This window comes from Mus caroli, chromosome 2, assembly GCF_900094665.2.
Source record: "Mus caroli chromosome 2, CAROLI_EIJ_v1.1, whole genome shotgun sequence".
Classification (NCBI taxonomy): Eukaryota; Metazoa; Chordata; class Mammalia; order Rodentia; family Muridae; genus Mus; species Mus caroli.
The window spans coordinates 165,215,805-165,228,056 of NC_034571.1; the positions used below are offsets into that span (position 1 = coordinate 165,215,805).

Consider the following 12,252-nt stretch of genomic DNA (forward strand, 5'->3'; position numbering starts at 1 on the left):
TCACTTCAGCACAGGAACTAGGAGGCTTTCAGAACAGCAAGAGCTACAGCAAGGCGGGCTGAGCTTATCAAAGATCCTGTGGTTTGAGTCTGCCAGAGCAAGATCCCTTAGGGACCTTTCTGTTTGGTGGGACACTGCTTGGTGGGACACTTTTTGGTGGGACACTGTTTGGTAGGACATGGTTTGGCGGTGCTCTGAGGGAGCTGAAACAAGTGGTACACAGTGCCTCTCTTGAAATCTAGTCTTGGTGGGTACTGGGTGATCAGTTAGCCATGACCACTGGGACTGGAAGACCTCTCAGGGGAAGGCCAGATGGTTTTACCCTTATTTTCTTAAAACTGAATTTGGCTTCCCACTGCCCTTGAGCCTAGAACAGCCTAGAAGCTGACTTCACCTGCCCAAATTTTAAGAAGCAGATGGAAGGGGTAGTGCCTGGTAGGAACCAAGCAAGGATTTCACAGACAGACATGGAGATATGTCATTATCACGTGGCTCAGCAGGTAAAGGCACTACTTGCCATCCAGCCTGAGTTCAATCCCCTAGGGCCAAGGGGAGGGATAAGGATAACAGACATCGAGCCGGGCGTGGTGGCGCACGCCTTTAATCCCAGCACTCGGGAGGCAGAGGCAGGCGGATTTCTGAGTTCGAGGCCAGCCTGGTCTACAAAGTGAGTGCCAGGACAGCCAGGGCAACACAGAGAAACCCTGTCTCGAAAAACCAAAAAAAAAAAAAAAAAAAGGATAACAGACATCAAGTTGTGCTTGGCTTTTCACACAGGTACAGTGACGGGCACACTCATGCATACAAAAAACTTAAAATGCTTTAAGATGTGTATTTGTATAGCACTGAACCTGGGCACGCACACAAACTCATCTCTGGGTCCCACCACTTCTCCTGTACACGCTCAAAGCCATATCTCTCAGGGACAGACAGAACTCTTACAGCCTTGGCAAATGAAAAGCCATTGGTAGCAGGAAAGGTGACAGAGGTCACAGTCAGATAGACCCTAGATGGTCCCTTTGAGAACATTGCCCCCTGGCAGCCATGGATAAACCTGGTGACCAACACAAAACCACTCTCCCACCAGCTGCCTGTTACCCACATCTGTAATAGTACTGATCATGGGTCCTACCTGCTCAGCAGGGTTACATATCCTACTGTTACCCCAAAGATGTGTATTAACGACAGGCAATATATGGCAGTTTCTCTAAGCCTGAGCCATGTGACTCTCTAGATCTGGGCTGTGCCTGTCCATCCCTGGGGGAGCCCAGTGCTATCAGGAGGAAGATAATCTCCAGTGGACTAGAAAATTCTCTTGCCCTTGCCTCTGTGAGAAACAAGTTCCTACGAGAAAGCTGAACCCGACAGCACAGGACTACCCAGCTACTCAAAGGCTATGGCACAAAGACTGCAAGTTCCAAGCAAGCCTAGGCTAGGAGGCCACCCTAGACAACTCGGTGGGACCCTGTCTCGAAAACAAGAGGCTCAGTGGTAGTGTTCATGATCACCGCGTAGCTCCTTGAGGAAGTCACAGAGTCCCAAACTTTCTTCAAACTCATAGGGATCTATCTGCCTGCCTTTCCCTCCTGAGTGCTCAGATTAAAGGTATGAGCTGCCAGGCCCCAACTCCTCCCATTTTGCCTCAGTGGCTCTCCCAGTCCTTTCCTGGGGTCTCCATAATGCAATACTGTCTCCATACAGGAGACAGTATTGCATTTTTTGCTGTTCTGGCACCTTTGGTAGGACTGTGACAATGGCTGGTAAACCCCAAGTTAGGAGATATCTGGGCTGTGGTAAGAAAGAATGGGCACAGTGCAGATTTCAGCTCCTACACCTTGACTCAGCTTTGAAATCTCTGAGGCGGTGGGTAGGAGGACGGGGCACAGCTTCCTGCCCCCAAAGAGTTGGAACTTCTGAGCATTAGAAATAACTTGTACCAGGAAAGCTCGATCAGCTGCCTTCACAACCCCACAAGATGGGTGTCATGTCTCCCTCTTTCTTACAGAGGGGTAAGAAGCAGAGATGCAGGAAGGATTTCAGCTGGCCTCAAAACTGAAGGTCTTCAAAGCCTATACCCAGACCGCATCCTGATCTGCCTGGAATATTCAAACAGGCAGGAATGAACACCTCAGCTCCTAGAAACTTTGGGGGTCAACACAGCCTCTCTCATCCCTCATTAGTGGGATTTGGTGACAGACGACTGGCTGAGAGCAGTGGTGAAACCCCCAGCATCTGCCACTGTGCCTCACTCCTACCCTGCCTGCCTCCCTGGCTAACCAAGGTCTAGGAGGTGCCCACCAGGCTCGGGGGACATTACAACAAACACAGGCTCCAGACTCAGCCTCTCTGACACTGGTGACTAAAGGGAAAAAAGAACAGTCGCCAAGTGACGACTGCACAAAACATCTAGTGACCGTCAGGACAGGTGTGAAGGTTCAAGGACAGAGGACCGGAAGCCCAGTTGGGACTCTCCCATTGGAATGTTCAGCAGCTCTTAGAGTGTTCCCAGCTGTCAGTCACCTGAATGACACAAGGCGCTAGCGTGAGACAAATGCTAGAAGGCATTGTGATGTCCCCAATAATGTCTGGATTTGGTCCCTCTGGGGACGTCTGTCAGTGTCCCGTGTCAAACCCAGCTGTTGCACATGGTGTGCTGGTGTCCCCACAGAACCTAAGGGACAAACACATTTCCAGGGAATGTCCGGCCCTGGCTAAGTGGAATGGCCTGGCTCTGGGAGCTGACTGTTAGCCGCTGATGGGCTAAGCACACTTACCAACAAATCACACAACAGGAGCTTGCGATCTTAGTGCTACCAACCCCTGCCGTGGTAAATCTTGCAAAGAACGCTGGGTATGGTGCCCCTATGGAGGCAGAACGCACCTAAGCACGAGCGGGCATCAGATGCCGGCTGTGTGACCTCAGACAAGTGTCTTCCCCTCTCAGATCCCATTCTTCTATTTGAGGATCGGTAGTACCCCTTGCTTCTCTCACTGGGTTGGTTTTAAGACCGAGAGAAAAAAAAATGTACCAGGCACACAAAAACCTCTTCCAGATCCAACCAATAAAAGGGAAATAAGTCAACACCTCCCAGTCACCCTGGGAACAGAGGAGGAAAGCCATTCTGCAGCTCCCAGAAAGCTGACACCTCAAACTTTTGCAGGTTCCACAGTGCCAAAGCCATGCTATGAGCAAGCCACCCTGGGCTCTTCCCTGAGCCTGATGACGATGACAGTGGCTTCTGCCAGTGACTGACAAGGCCCTGGTGAGACCACCCCATCCCCACCCACGGTGTCAGGGTTTGGCTTTGTAGTGTCACTGGATGGGAACACGAGGCTTTGAGAAGGGTCACAGCCCACTTTGGGAACGAGGCCGGGCAGAACCAGAACAGGGGCCCTGTCTGTCGCATCCAGAGCTCCAGTGGCCTTTGTACTGGAAGCTAAGCAGGAACAGTGATTTCCCAAACCGTGGGTCTCTTATCTGCCCCTAGGGTGCCGGTCTTGTGAACTAGACCCAGTGGGGTATCTGGACATCACAGGGCGGTGTTGACTTCATGGCTCAAGTTAGTACCTCCTCACTGCCTCTGCCCCGGCATCTGTACCCCAAAGCTTCTGGGATTAAAAGACCCTGCTGGCAAGCCCTAAGACACTGTCTGGGCCTCCTGTGCCAGGGCAGGCATGCTGGGGTTTCCACCAGCTTGTCCGCGGTGGGCCTGGCAGAAGAGGATTATGACGCCAATATTCAATTACCTGCATTCAAGGTCAGCACCCCAGGTGAGCCTGTGGGCTCCAGCATTCCCAGCTGGTCTGCGCATGGGGAAACCTGCCTTTGGCAAAAGCTTTTTAAAGCAGCCAGGCTGTGACCGGCAGAGGACATGGCAAAATAGTTACATCTAAGCCCACTCCCATCCCCTATGCTGAGAAGAGACAATGACTGGGTGCTTTGACACCACCACGTTCAGACAGGTCACATGATAGGAGGTAAGGCAGCAACAACTTTGGGCTCCTACGTCCCTCTGAATTTTGGTCACTCTGCAGGATGGGTCACTCAATGGTGGATTGTGTCTGTGGGTGAGTTTTGTAGGTGTTCTTGGTGACAGAAAAAAAAGTAAAATAAAAGATGCTTGCATTTTGAACCCAGGAGCAACGGAGCCTGTGGTTTGGTGGTGGGGCCCTTGCCTGGCTCATAAGGCTGTGGGTTCCACCTTCAGCCCAGAAAATCAACTCATTAATCAATCTAGGGGCTTCACACCACTTCACCACCCAGGCACTCTGTAATTGAAAGGTCGGGTCCACGTGGACACGCACATGCGCTGCCGGTGGGCTGAGTGGAAGTGGGAAGCCTACCTGTTAATTAATTATGCACTTATTTTGTACTGCTAGAGATGGAACCCACAGCTTCACATAGCAGCCCAGTACTTAACCACTGAGCTATACTTCCAATCCATGGTGGCCTGAGGGACATGCTTCTCAGCTCCCTACCTGAGTACAACACAGGGTGACTGTGGTGACTGTGGTGGCTGTCAACTGTGCTACACTGGTGTCTGACAGCCCGTTTCCTGGGCAGGGGGTTGGGGGGGAACAAGGTACCTTCTTCGGGGTTCCCTAGGACGCACAGAAAGCAGACACTTAGCTCCACCTGTGTGTGGGTAGCGCCTGTGTTATGCTATAACTTCAGAAAGTGAGGGTCTCGGCCTCTCAAGCTCCACTGTAAGACTGCCAGGCCTGCCTGTGGGTGGTGTCACCGCAGAAGAGAAAGCCACACTGCGCAGCATTCTGCTTTATTCCCATCAGCAGCTGCCTACAGGACATTTCCTTACTTTTAAACAACTGGTGGCCTGGCCACCCACCCAAGCCAGGGCTCTGGGTTTGCCAGCCTCATCCCCTCCCTCCCCTGAAGCTCCTGCTTTCGACACCACCTTGCTTTCCTCTTTATAAGGACAGAAGGGAAAAAAAAATCCACCTTCCAGGCTGATGGGACCCTCCTCACTCTCTTCTTCAGAGGGAGGGCACGGTCGCTATGCTTGTGAGCTCACGCGCTCCCACGAGTGTGAGGTCATCCCCGAGTGTGCAAACAGTTCTTTTGTACCTTGACAAACACTAAACTGGCCTGTCTGGCCCAAGACCACAGTCACAACACACAACTAACTCCCTTGCTGCCTAATGACCTAAAACCCAGACAGCAGAAAACCTGTGGGTTAAAAGTCCCAGCGCAGAAGGAAGACAGGGATTGCTATCCAGTATGCGCCATTCACCCTGGACCTAGAAACACCCGTCTGCCCTGCAGCCAGAACCTTCACCAAACACACCCAGGCTGACACTATCTCCAGAAGACACCTCTTTCCTTCCCCTGTGGTACACAGCGGGCGCTCATTAAAGACTGAGCGGATGAGTGGTGGGTGCCAACTTCAAGGAAAAGCAGCTGGTTCGGACCGGTCGGACCCTCTAGCACCCAGGCGGCTCGGCTTAAGCAAGCAGTGGTTCCCAGCAGGGCACTTGCAGAAAGCCTGAGACAGTCTGCATGTCACAACTAGGAGAAAGGTACTGGCATCGGGTGGGTAGAGGCCACCTGCACGGGCCAGCTTTCCCCTCCCAACAACAGAGCTCCCTGGCCAGGTCTAGAGGCTAAGTCGCCCTGAATTCAAGCAGTATCAAACACAAATGGTGTGTGTCAAACAAACCAAGGGAGGTAAAACTGGATGTCCTCCAAGTGGCAAAGGGTTCAGAACAGTGTGTGGGTAGGGGGGTGAGCACATGTGGCTGAGCCTGTGAGCATACATGTAACTTTGGGGAGTTGGTTCTCCTTCCATCATGTGGGTCCCGAGGCTTGAACTCGGATCAACCGTCTTGGCAGCAATTGCCTTTACCTGCTGAGCCGTTTTGCAGACCCCTACTTTTTTTTTTTTTTTTTTTTTTTTTTTTTTTTTTTTTTTTTTTTTTTTTTTGGAGACAGCTTATCTCTGTGGCCTGGACTATCAGGCTAGAATGGCTGGCCAGCAAACCCTCAGTCTCCACCTCCTCGGCGCGGCGCGAGGATTACAACTGCATGTCTGTCACCAACCTCAGGTGCGCTCTGGAAGCGCCTCACCCACTGAGCCCTGCAATAGTTTGAGTTAGGGCTGGGGAAGAAATTAGTGTGGCTCAAGGACCCTGGCAGACAGTGGTGTTAACAAACGGAGCTGCTTCTGCATCTCCTACCACCAAGGGCAACCCTCTAGGGCCCTGGTAAAGTGAAAACCAACTCGCCTCAGTCAGTCTGGAAGGTACTCTCAGCCACAGGTTACAGTGGGAATGGAGAGCCAGGGAGATGGAACAGATTGGGAAAGCGGTGGAAAGTACCAAGAAATGTGTTTATGAGGCAAGCTGTGGTTCCTCCACACAGCCATGCGAGACCCGGGCTGCGCACTCAGGTTCATCCCCAAAGAACTTTTTAGGTGCTAAGATCTGCCACCCCCAAGTTTCCAAACTCAGGGAACAGCACGTGCGGTCGGCCAAGCTTCCGACCTCCTTCTCCTTCATGTCTACCTGAAGCACAAGAGCTCCAAGCTCACTCAGCTCCTCCCGGCTCTAACACAAACACAGGACATCTGAGGAGTACACGGCAAGATGGAGCAGTGGGCCAGAGGGAAGCCACCAGCACTGCAGCCAAGGCTGGAGTACAGGGATGGAATCAGAAAGACCGCACTTAAGCCGAGGAAGGCTTTAAAGTCCCTTCTAGAAGAGTGCCCTGAGGAGAAGCTCCAGGGAGAGTGCCCCTGCGGGTACTAATATGAGTTCCTTTAGGTAAAACAGCCTGAGGTCTTTCTTCCCACCCCCCCTTCCTACATTTTGAAACAAAGAAATTCCAGGAAACACCAACCTAAGGCTTCCTCCACCCAGACTTTCAGGGAACTCTAGCAATAAACTGTTATATTATTAAAGAGAGCCCCTCCCTGTTTCACTCTCTCTTTTAGTAAGCAGACTGTGCATACACAATGTGGGGACAATCCTGGACTAACGGGTGGTGACAGGGTATTTCCAGGCACCAAGCCTGGGCAAGCCTCTTATTCCAATGTTGATGGGGGCAAATACCAGTTACCACCAAGAGCTTCAAGCCATCTTGGTTTCAACCAAGATATCATTAGGGCCAATTACCAGTCTGTTCTCTACTTCTCCGAGTGGGTTCCAGGGATGGAACTCAGGCTGTCAGGCTTGACAGCATCTTGCTGGTACTAGAGCTGATTCAAGGAAGGGACAAAAATTAAGATTGAAGTCTTTTGTTGTTTTTCAGAGAAAAGACAAGACCAGAATGTCCAACTGGTCTTTGTCATACGAAGTGAACCTCCATAGGAGGTTCCCTAGGGCATTTCCAGGAGAGAGACTGAGAGGAATCCACAGAGCAGGTCAGCCTCTCCCCAGACGCGTGCAGAAAACTAACATCCTCTAAATGGTAAATTCCCTGAACCTCTCTGATCGTCGCACAGGGGCTCCTGGGAAGCCTTAGGGTTTGGTGCCAAGGAAAGATCACAGACTGATGGCAGGTTTTCTTGACATTTCCTGTCTTGGGGCAGGCAGCAAGGCAGCTGGGGAGAAGTGGGATTCAGTGACACCAAGGCTTTCAATTTCAATTCCAGACTGGGAGACAGTGAGTCAAATTCGGCACAAGGGCCCCACCACCCAAACCTACTTCCCCTGCTTCCCCCTTCCCAGGTGGGGCTCGGTTGTGGGCTATTTTTACCCTTGATGCTTTACTGTACATGCGGGGTGCTGGGGCGGGGGTGCAAACTGTGGCAGCTGCCTGCGGAAAGCTGCTTATGAGTCACCTAGCGACTGCCCAGGTCTGTGGCAGTTGCCCCTGGGCTCCATAGAGGACCGCTGTCTGGGTTAGGGGGAGGCTGTGTATTACCCTTTTGCCCTAAGTGCTTTGGGGTAAGATAGAGAAACGAAACAGAAAGGCAAAAGGTACCCTCCTCCTCCCCCAAAAATGTGGGTTAGGGGAGGAGCGCAGATTAGAGGCAGATGGCAGGGAATGAGGTTTCAATTCTCCACCCAATCCAACAGCCACCTGGGTGGGCCACAGAAGGAAGTAGATGCTCGCTGATCTCAACTTCTGGAGGTGTAGGATGGGGTTCAAGCGGGGCACTCACCACCCTGAGTCTACCACCTCCAAGGAGGTCTCAACACAAACAGCCCCAAAACTTTGACTCATTTGTAACCACCGTCCCAGCCAGAGTGAGCCAAGCAGTCCAGACAGAGGCTATTTATAGGAGTCCGGGACAGACATTCACAATGACACACACAGGGGATCCGCGGTGGGCTAGACGCGCCAGCGCTGAGCCCTGGATTCAGACACCTGAACACAAACGGTCCAGATCATATCCCCAACCCCTGCCACGAGCACACAGCAAATCAGTCACACTGAGATGCAGGAACACTCGGACACACACTCGGCCGGCACAGACCGCGACTCTGATCCACAGACACCCAGAGACGCGCCGAGACTCAGACAGACATACTAGCGCACTCTACATACGCACGGAAACCCAGGACGCATCGCCATGGCCACTTCAGACACACGCCAGGAGCCCCAGACACCTCCTGGGCCAGACAGTGTCTCCCCCGCCCGCTCCCCCGCCCAAAGTTGATAAAGAGCCTAATTGCTCCATCGCCGCGGCCCCTAGGGAAAACGGAATGGAAACTTCCCCGACCCGGCTCGCCTGGCCCTCCCGAGAGGCGCGACGTCCCCGCCGAGCCCCGGGTCCGAGTCGGGCCGGGCGGGGCGCGCGCGGCGGGGACCGTGCCAGGCTCGCAGCGCCGCGGGACAAAGCCGGGCCGGCCGCCAGCTGCCGCGAGCCTCCGGGAGGGCGCGCCCCGGGCGCGGCGAGCGCAGCCTGGGAGCCTGGGCGAGGCAGGCGCGCGGCCCCCGAGTCCCCACGCGATCCCGATGTCCCGGGCCGGGGATCCCACGGGGCTGTCCCGGGGGGAACAGGGCACACTCACTGATCTCCATGCTGGGGAACAAAGAGCGCTGGCAGTTGCACGCGCAGGAGACATTGGGCTGCCCGGCGGCGGCGGCGGCGGTGCCGTTGACCCCCATCAAGCGGTCACGGGCGGCGCGGGGCGCGAGGCGCGGGGCGCGGGGGCGGCTCCGGCCGGCGCGCGGGGCTCGGGCCCCGCATACAGCGAGCGGCGCGGCGCGGGCTCGGGGCGCCGCCGAGGTCCCCGGGGCGAGCTGGGTCCCCCGGCCGCCGAGCGGGAGCCCCGGGGCGGCGGGCCGTGGCCGCGGGCGGCGTGCGGGGCACGGGCGGGCGGCCGGGGCACGGGGCCGCCGGGCTCAGCCTGCGCGCCGGCCGATCCGCAGCTGAGCGCCGCCGCCCGCTCCTCATTCAAGTCCAAGGAGATCGGGTTGCGCCGCGCGCCGGCGGTCGGAGGCAGGCAGACGGTCTGACGTCAGCGCTAGACGGGGCTGCCGGTTCCCACCGCGCGGGGGCCGCGGAGGGGGCGCGCGCTGCGCCAATCCCCGCCGACGGCCCCCGCACCCTCCTCGGCCCGGGGGGCGGGCCCGTCGCGCGCGGGGCGGGCTCTTAAAGGGCCCGAGCCTAGCGTCCATGTAGACCGGTCGCCAGCCCTGCGTAGACCCAGTGCCCTCGGGACTCCGCAGGCCGAGTCTGCCGGAGCCCCTGTGCCTGCGGCGGCCACAACACAGAACAAGAATCAAGAGGAAAAGTTAAGGTGTTCTCCTCTCCAACTCCTGCCCCTGGGGCCCTCCACCCAGGCTTTTGGGGGCACCCGAAGACTATAAGGTTTCTGGGGCGCCTTGGAAGAGTTTAATGCATGGAGGTCAGAGCATGGAGGGTCCAGAGTAAAGACCCATCCATGGCCGTATTTCTCAGGAGACTGAGAATTAGTCTGAGCCCCTCCGCACCCCCCAACCCCGCGCGGCTCTTTAACTGGGCCTTTTGGATAGACTGGGATTTCTGTAGGCACGCCCCGAGAAGTGCCCCCTGGTCCTTGCCTTGTAAATTAGTGCCCAGGACTGGGGATGAGAGTGTGTGTGTGTCACTATTATGGGACACCTAAGCAGTTACACACCCTCACCCTCTATCTGCCGCCCCAAGGGCCACCGACTGGGTTGTGTGGCTCAGAGTGTAAAAGGGGGTCAAGGGAGGGTGCTTTTTGTTCATTAAGTTTTAATTAATTACTGGAGAGCTATGGGAACCCGTGCTCTGGCTTCAAAGATATTAAACTGTTACATAAGAGGCCTCCCATCCCTAGCGCAAAGCCAGCCTCAAATATGAAGTACGCCTCCTTGACCCATTCCTAAACTTTCAGTCGCCTGGCGTGCCTACTGTGTGCCAGAAACACACCAATTAGTAATGTCTCCCATAGCAACTTGGGGAGACAAAATATTATTTGGCTTCATTTTACAGCCGGAGAAAGTGTTCAGCTAAGCACAGCGTTGAAGGCTCAGGAAGACGGAGCCTAAGTTCTGCACAGCCTGATGGAGTACCTGTCCCTGCCCACGAGGGATCCAAGGACTTTAAGGGGCTGTGTCCCTTGTCGTTAGAGAGGGGGAAAGCTTTCACAGGTTTTTGTTATTTATTTTTAATAGACTGGTGAATAGGTGAAGCTGAGAGAATAGTGTTCAGAGCAGCCCAGGAAGTGGGTTTCTCTTCCCAACCTTCGGTGACCTTCCTGGAGGAGCCACCGTGGAGCCCAGTGTCCTCCCAGAGGGAGGTTCCAAGGTGCTTAGTCCATTTGTTTGAAACAGCAGCTCAATCTTACTTTCTGTTTTTAATATTTATTTTTTTATATATGTATGAATGCTTTGCCTGTGCATGTCTATGCGACGTGTGTGTCCTTTATGCCAGAGGCCAGAAGGCCATTGCTCCATCCTCTGGGAATTGGAGTTACAGATGGTTGTGAGTCACCGTGAAGGTGCTGGAAACTGAACCCAGGTCTTCTGGAAGAACAGTTAAGTACTGTTAAGGGCTGAGCCATTGCTCCAGCTATAAGCTCAGTCTTAAAGCCAGGACAGGGCAGGGGATTCATTTGTTCTTGTTAACACAGGTGGCAACTGTGTCTCTCCCCCACCAGTGGGGGCCCCAGCCTCACAGTCTTTCAAGATTGGCTAGTTTTAAATGAATCTTGGCAAAGGAAAGGAAGCAGGTTCAGCTGCATCAGAACTGTTCAGTTCTGGGAAGGGGGTTGGCGGGATGCTTTGCAAAAACAAAAGGTGGGGGAGATTTACAAAAACATTTTGTAAGTTGGAGGAATTTAAAGGTTTGAATTCCTTTGCATAAAAGTTCCTACAAGGTGTGTGTGTGTGTGTGTGTGTGTGTGTGTGTGTGTGTGTGTGTGTGAAACTTGGGGCAAGAGTCTGAGCTACCTGCCTAATATTTCAAAGCATCCCCTGGTCCCTACCTGTTATAGGGTATGGCGGGCATACTCCTGCCCTCTACCCTGAACTCTCCAGCCCCTCCCCCGGAGGCTCTTCTCTATATAATGCATATACAGTTTAGTTACCCATCCTGTCCTCCTTTTGAACCTTTGACCTCCTGGCTGCTCTCCTTGGTTCCCCTCTCTCCCTTGCCCTCCTCCTCTCCCTAACAGTTCAAGGTCATGACCGTTCTAGACTCTCCCTAGTGTGTCTGCCTCCGGCTTGTGCTCTCCCACAAGTCTATAATAACTGGTCTCCTACCTAGGAACAGTCCTGTTCTTTCCTTTTTGTTTATTTTTCATCCAGGTCACATGTGCGTGCGTGCCAGTCAGAAAATGACTCGAAAGAGTTGATTCTCCTTCCAGCTGGGTCCCCAGCAATTGAACTGAGGTCCTCAGGCTTGGTGGACAGTCAGGTCCTTAACCTACTGAGCCATCTTGCTGGCCTTTTATGTGTAATGCTAAGTGTGTGTGGGGTACCTGGGGAGGCCAGTAGGGGGCATCAGATCTTCTGCAGCTGGAGTTGGAGGTGGATGTAATAAGCTGTGTGACGTGGGTGTTGGAAACCAAGCTTGGGTGTTCAGGAAGAGAAGTTCCTGCTCTGAACCACTGAGCCATCTCTCCAGCCCGAGAGGCAGCTTTTACACAGCAGAGGAGGTTAGATGGTAGCAGGTAGAACCAACCAATAAATTCAATGAGTTGGAAAACAACCAACCTTCCCATTGGCCTGACCTCCCACTGACCTGTCTGGGGTGACAGCTATGACCACCATTTACTGGGTGCTACAGTGTGACCTTACTCTGTTGACCCCATCACAGTAAAAATGAGATTGGATGG

General features: G+C 54.0%; 1 protein-coding gene and 1 long non-coding RNA gene across 2 annotated transcripts in view; one reads left to right on the top strand and one right to left on the bottom strand.

Annotated features, from left to right (window-relative positions):
- Nucleotides 1–9,422, bottom strand: part of Pmepa1 (prostate transmembrane protein, androgen induced 1) — a 51,440-nt gene extending 42,018 nt beyond the window's left edge. The window contains exon 1 of the mRNA XM_021154437.1: nucleotides 8,977–9,422. Coding sequence (XP_021010096.1) covers nucleotides 8,977–9,073 — 97 coding nt within the window. The 5' untranslated portion in view covers nucleotides 9,074–9,422. The remainder of the gene's footprint in view (nucleotides 1–8,976) is intronic.
- A 164-nt stretch (nucleotides 9,423–9,586) lies between these two features.
- LOC110309611 lies at nucleotides 9,587–11,293 on the top strand. Its single transcript, XR_002379722.1, has 3 exons — nucleotides 9,587–9,702; nucleotides 10,407–10,721; nucleotides 11,047–11,293. It is a non-coding gene; the product is annotated as an uncharacterized LOC110309611 (long non-coding RNA).
- Nucleotides 11,294–12,252: the final 959 nt, after the last annotated feature.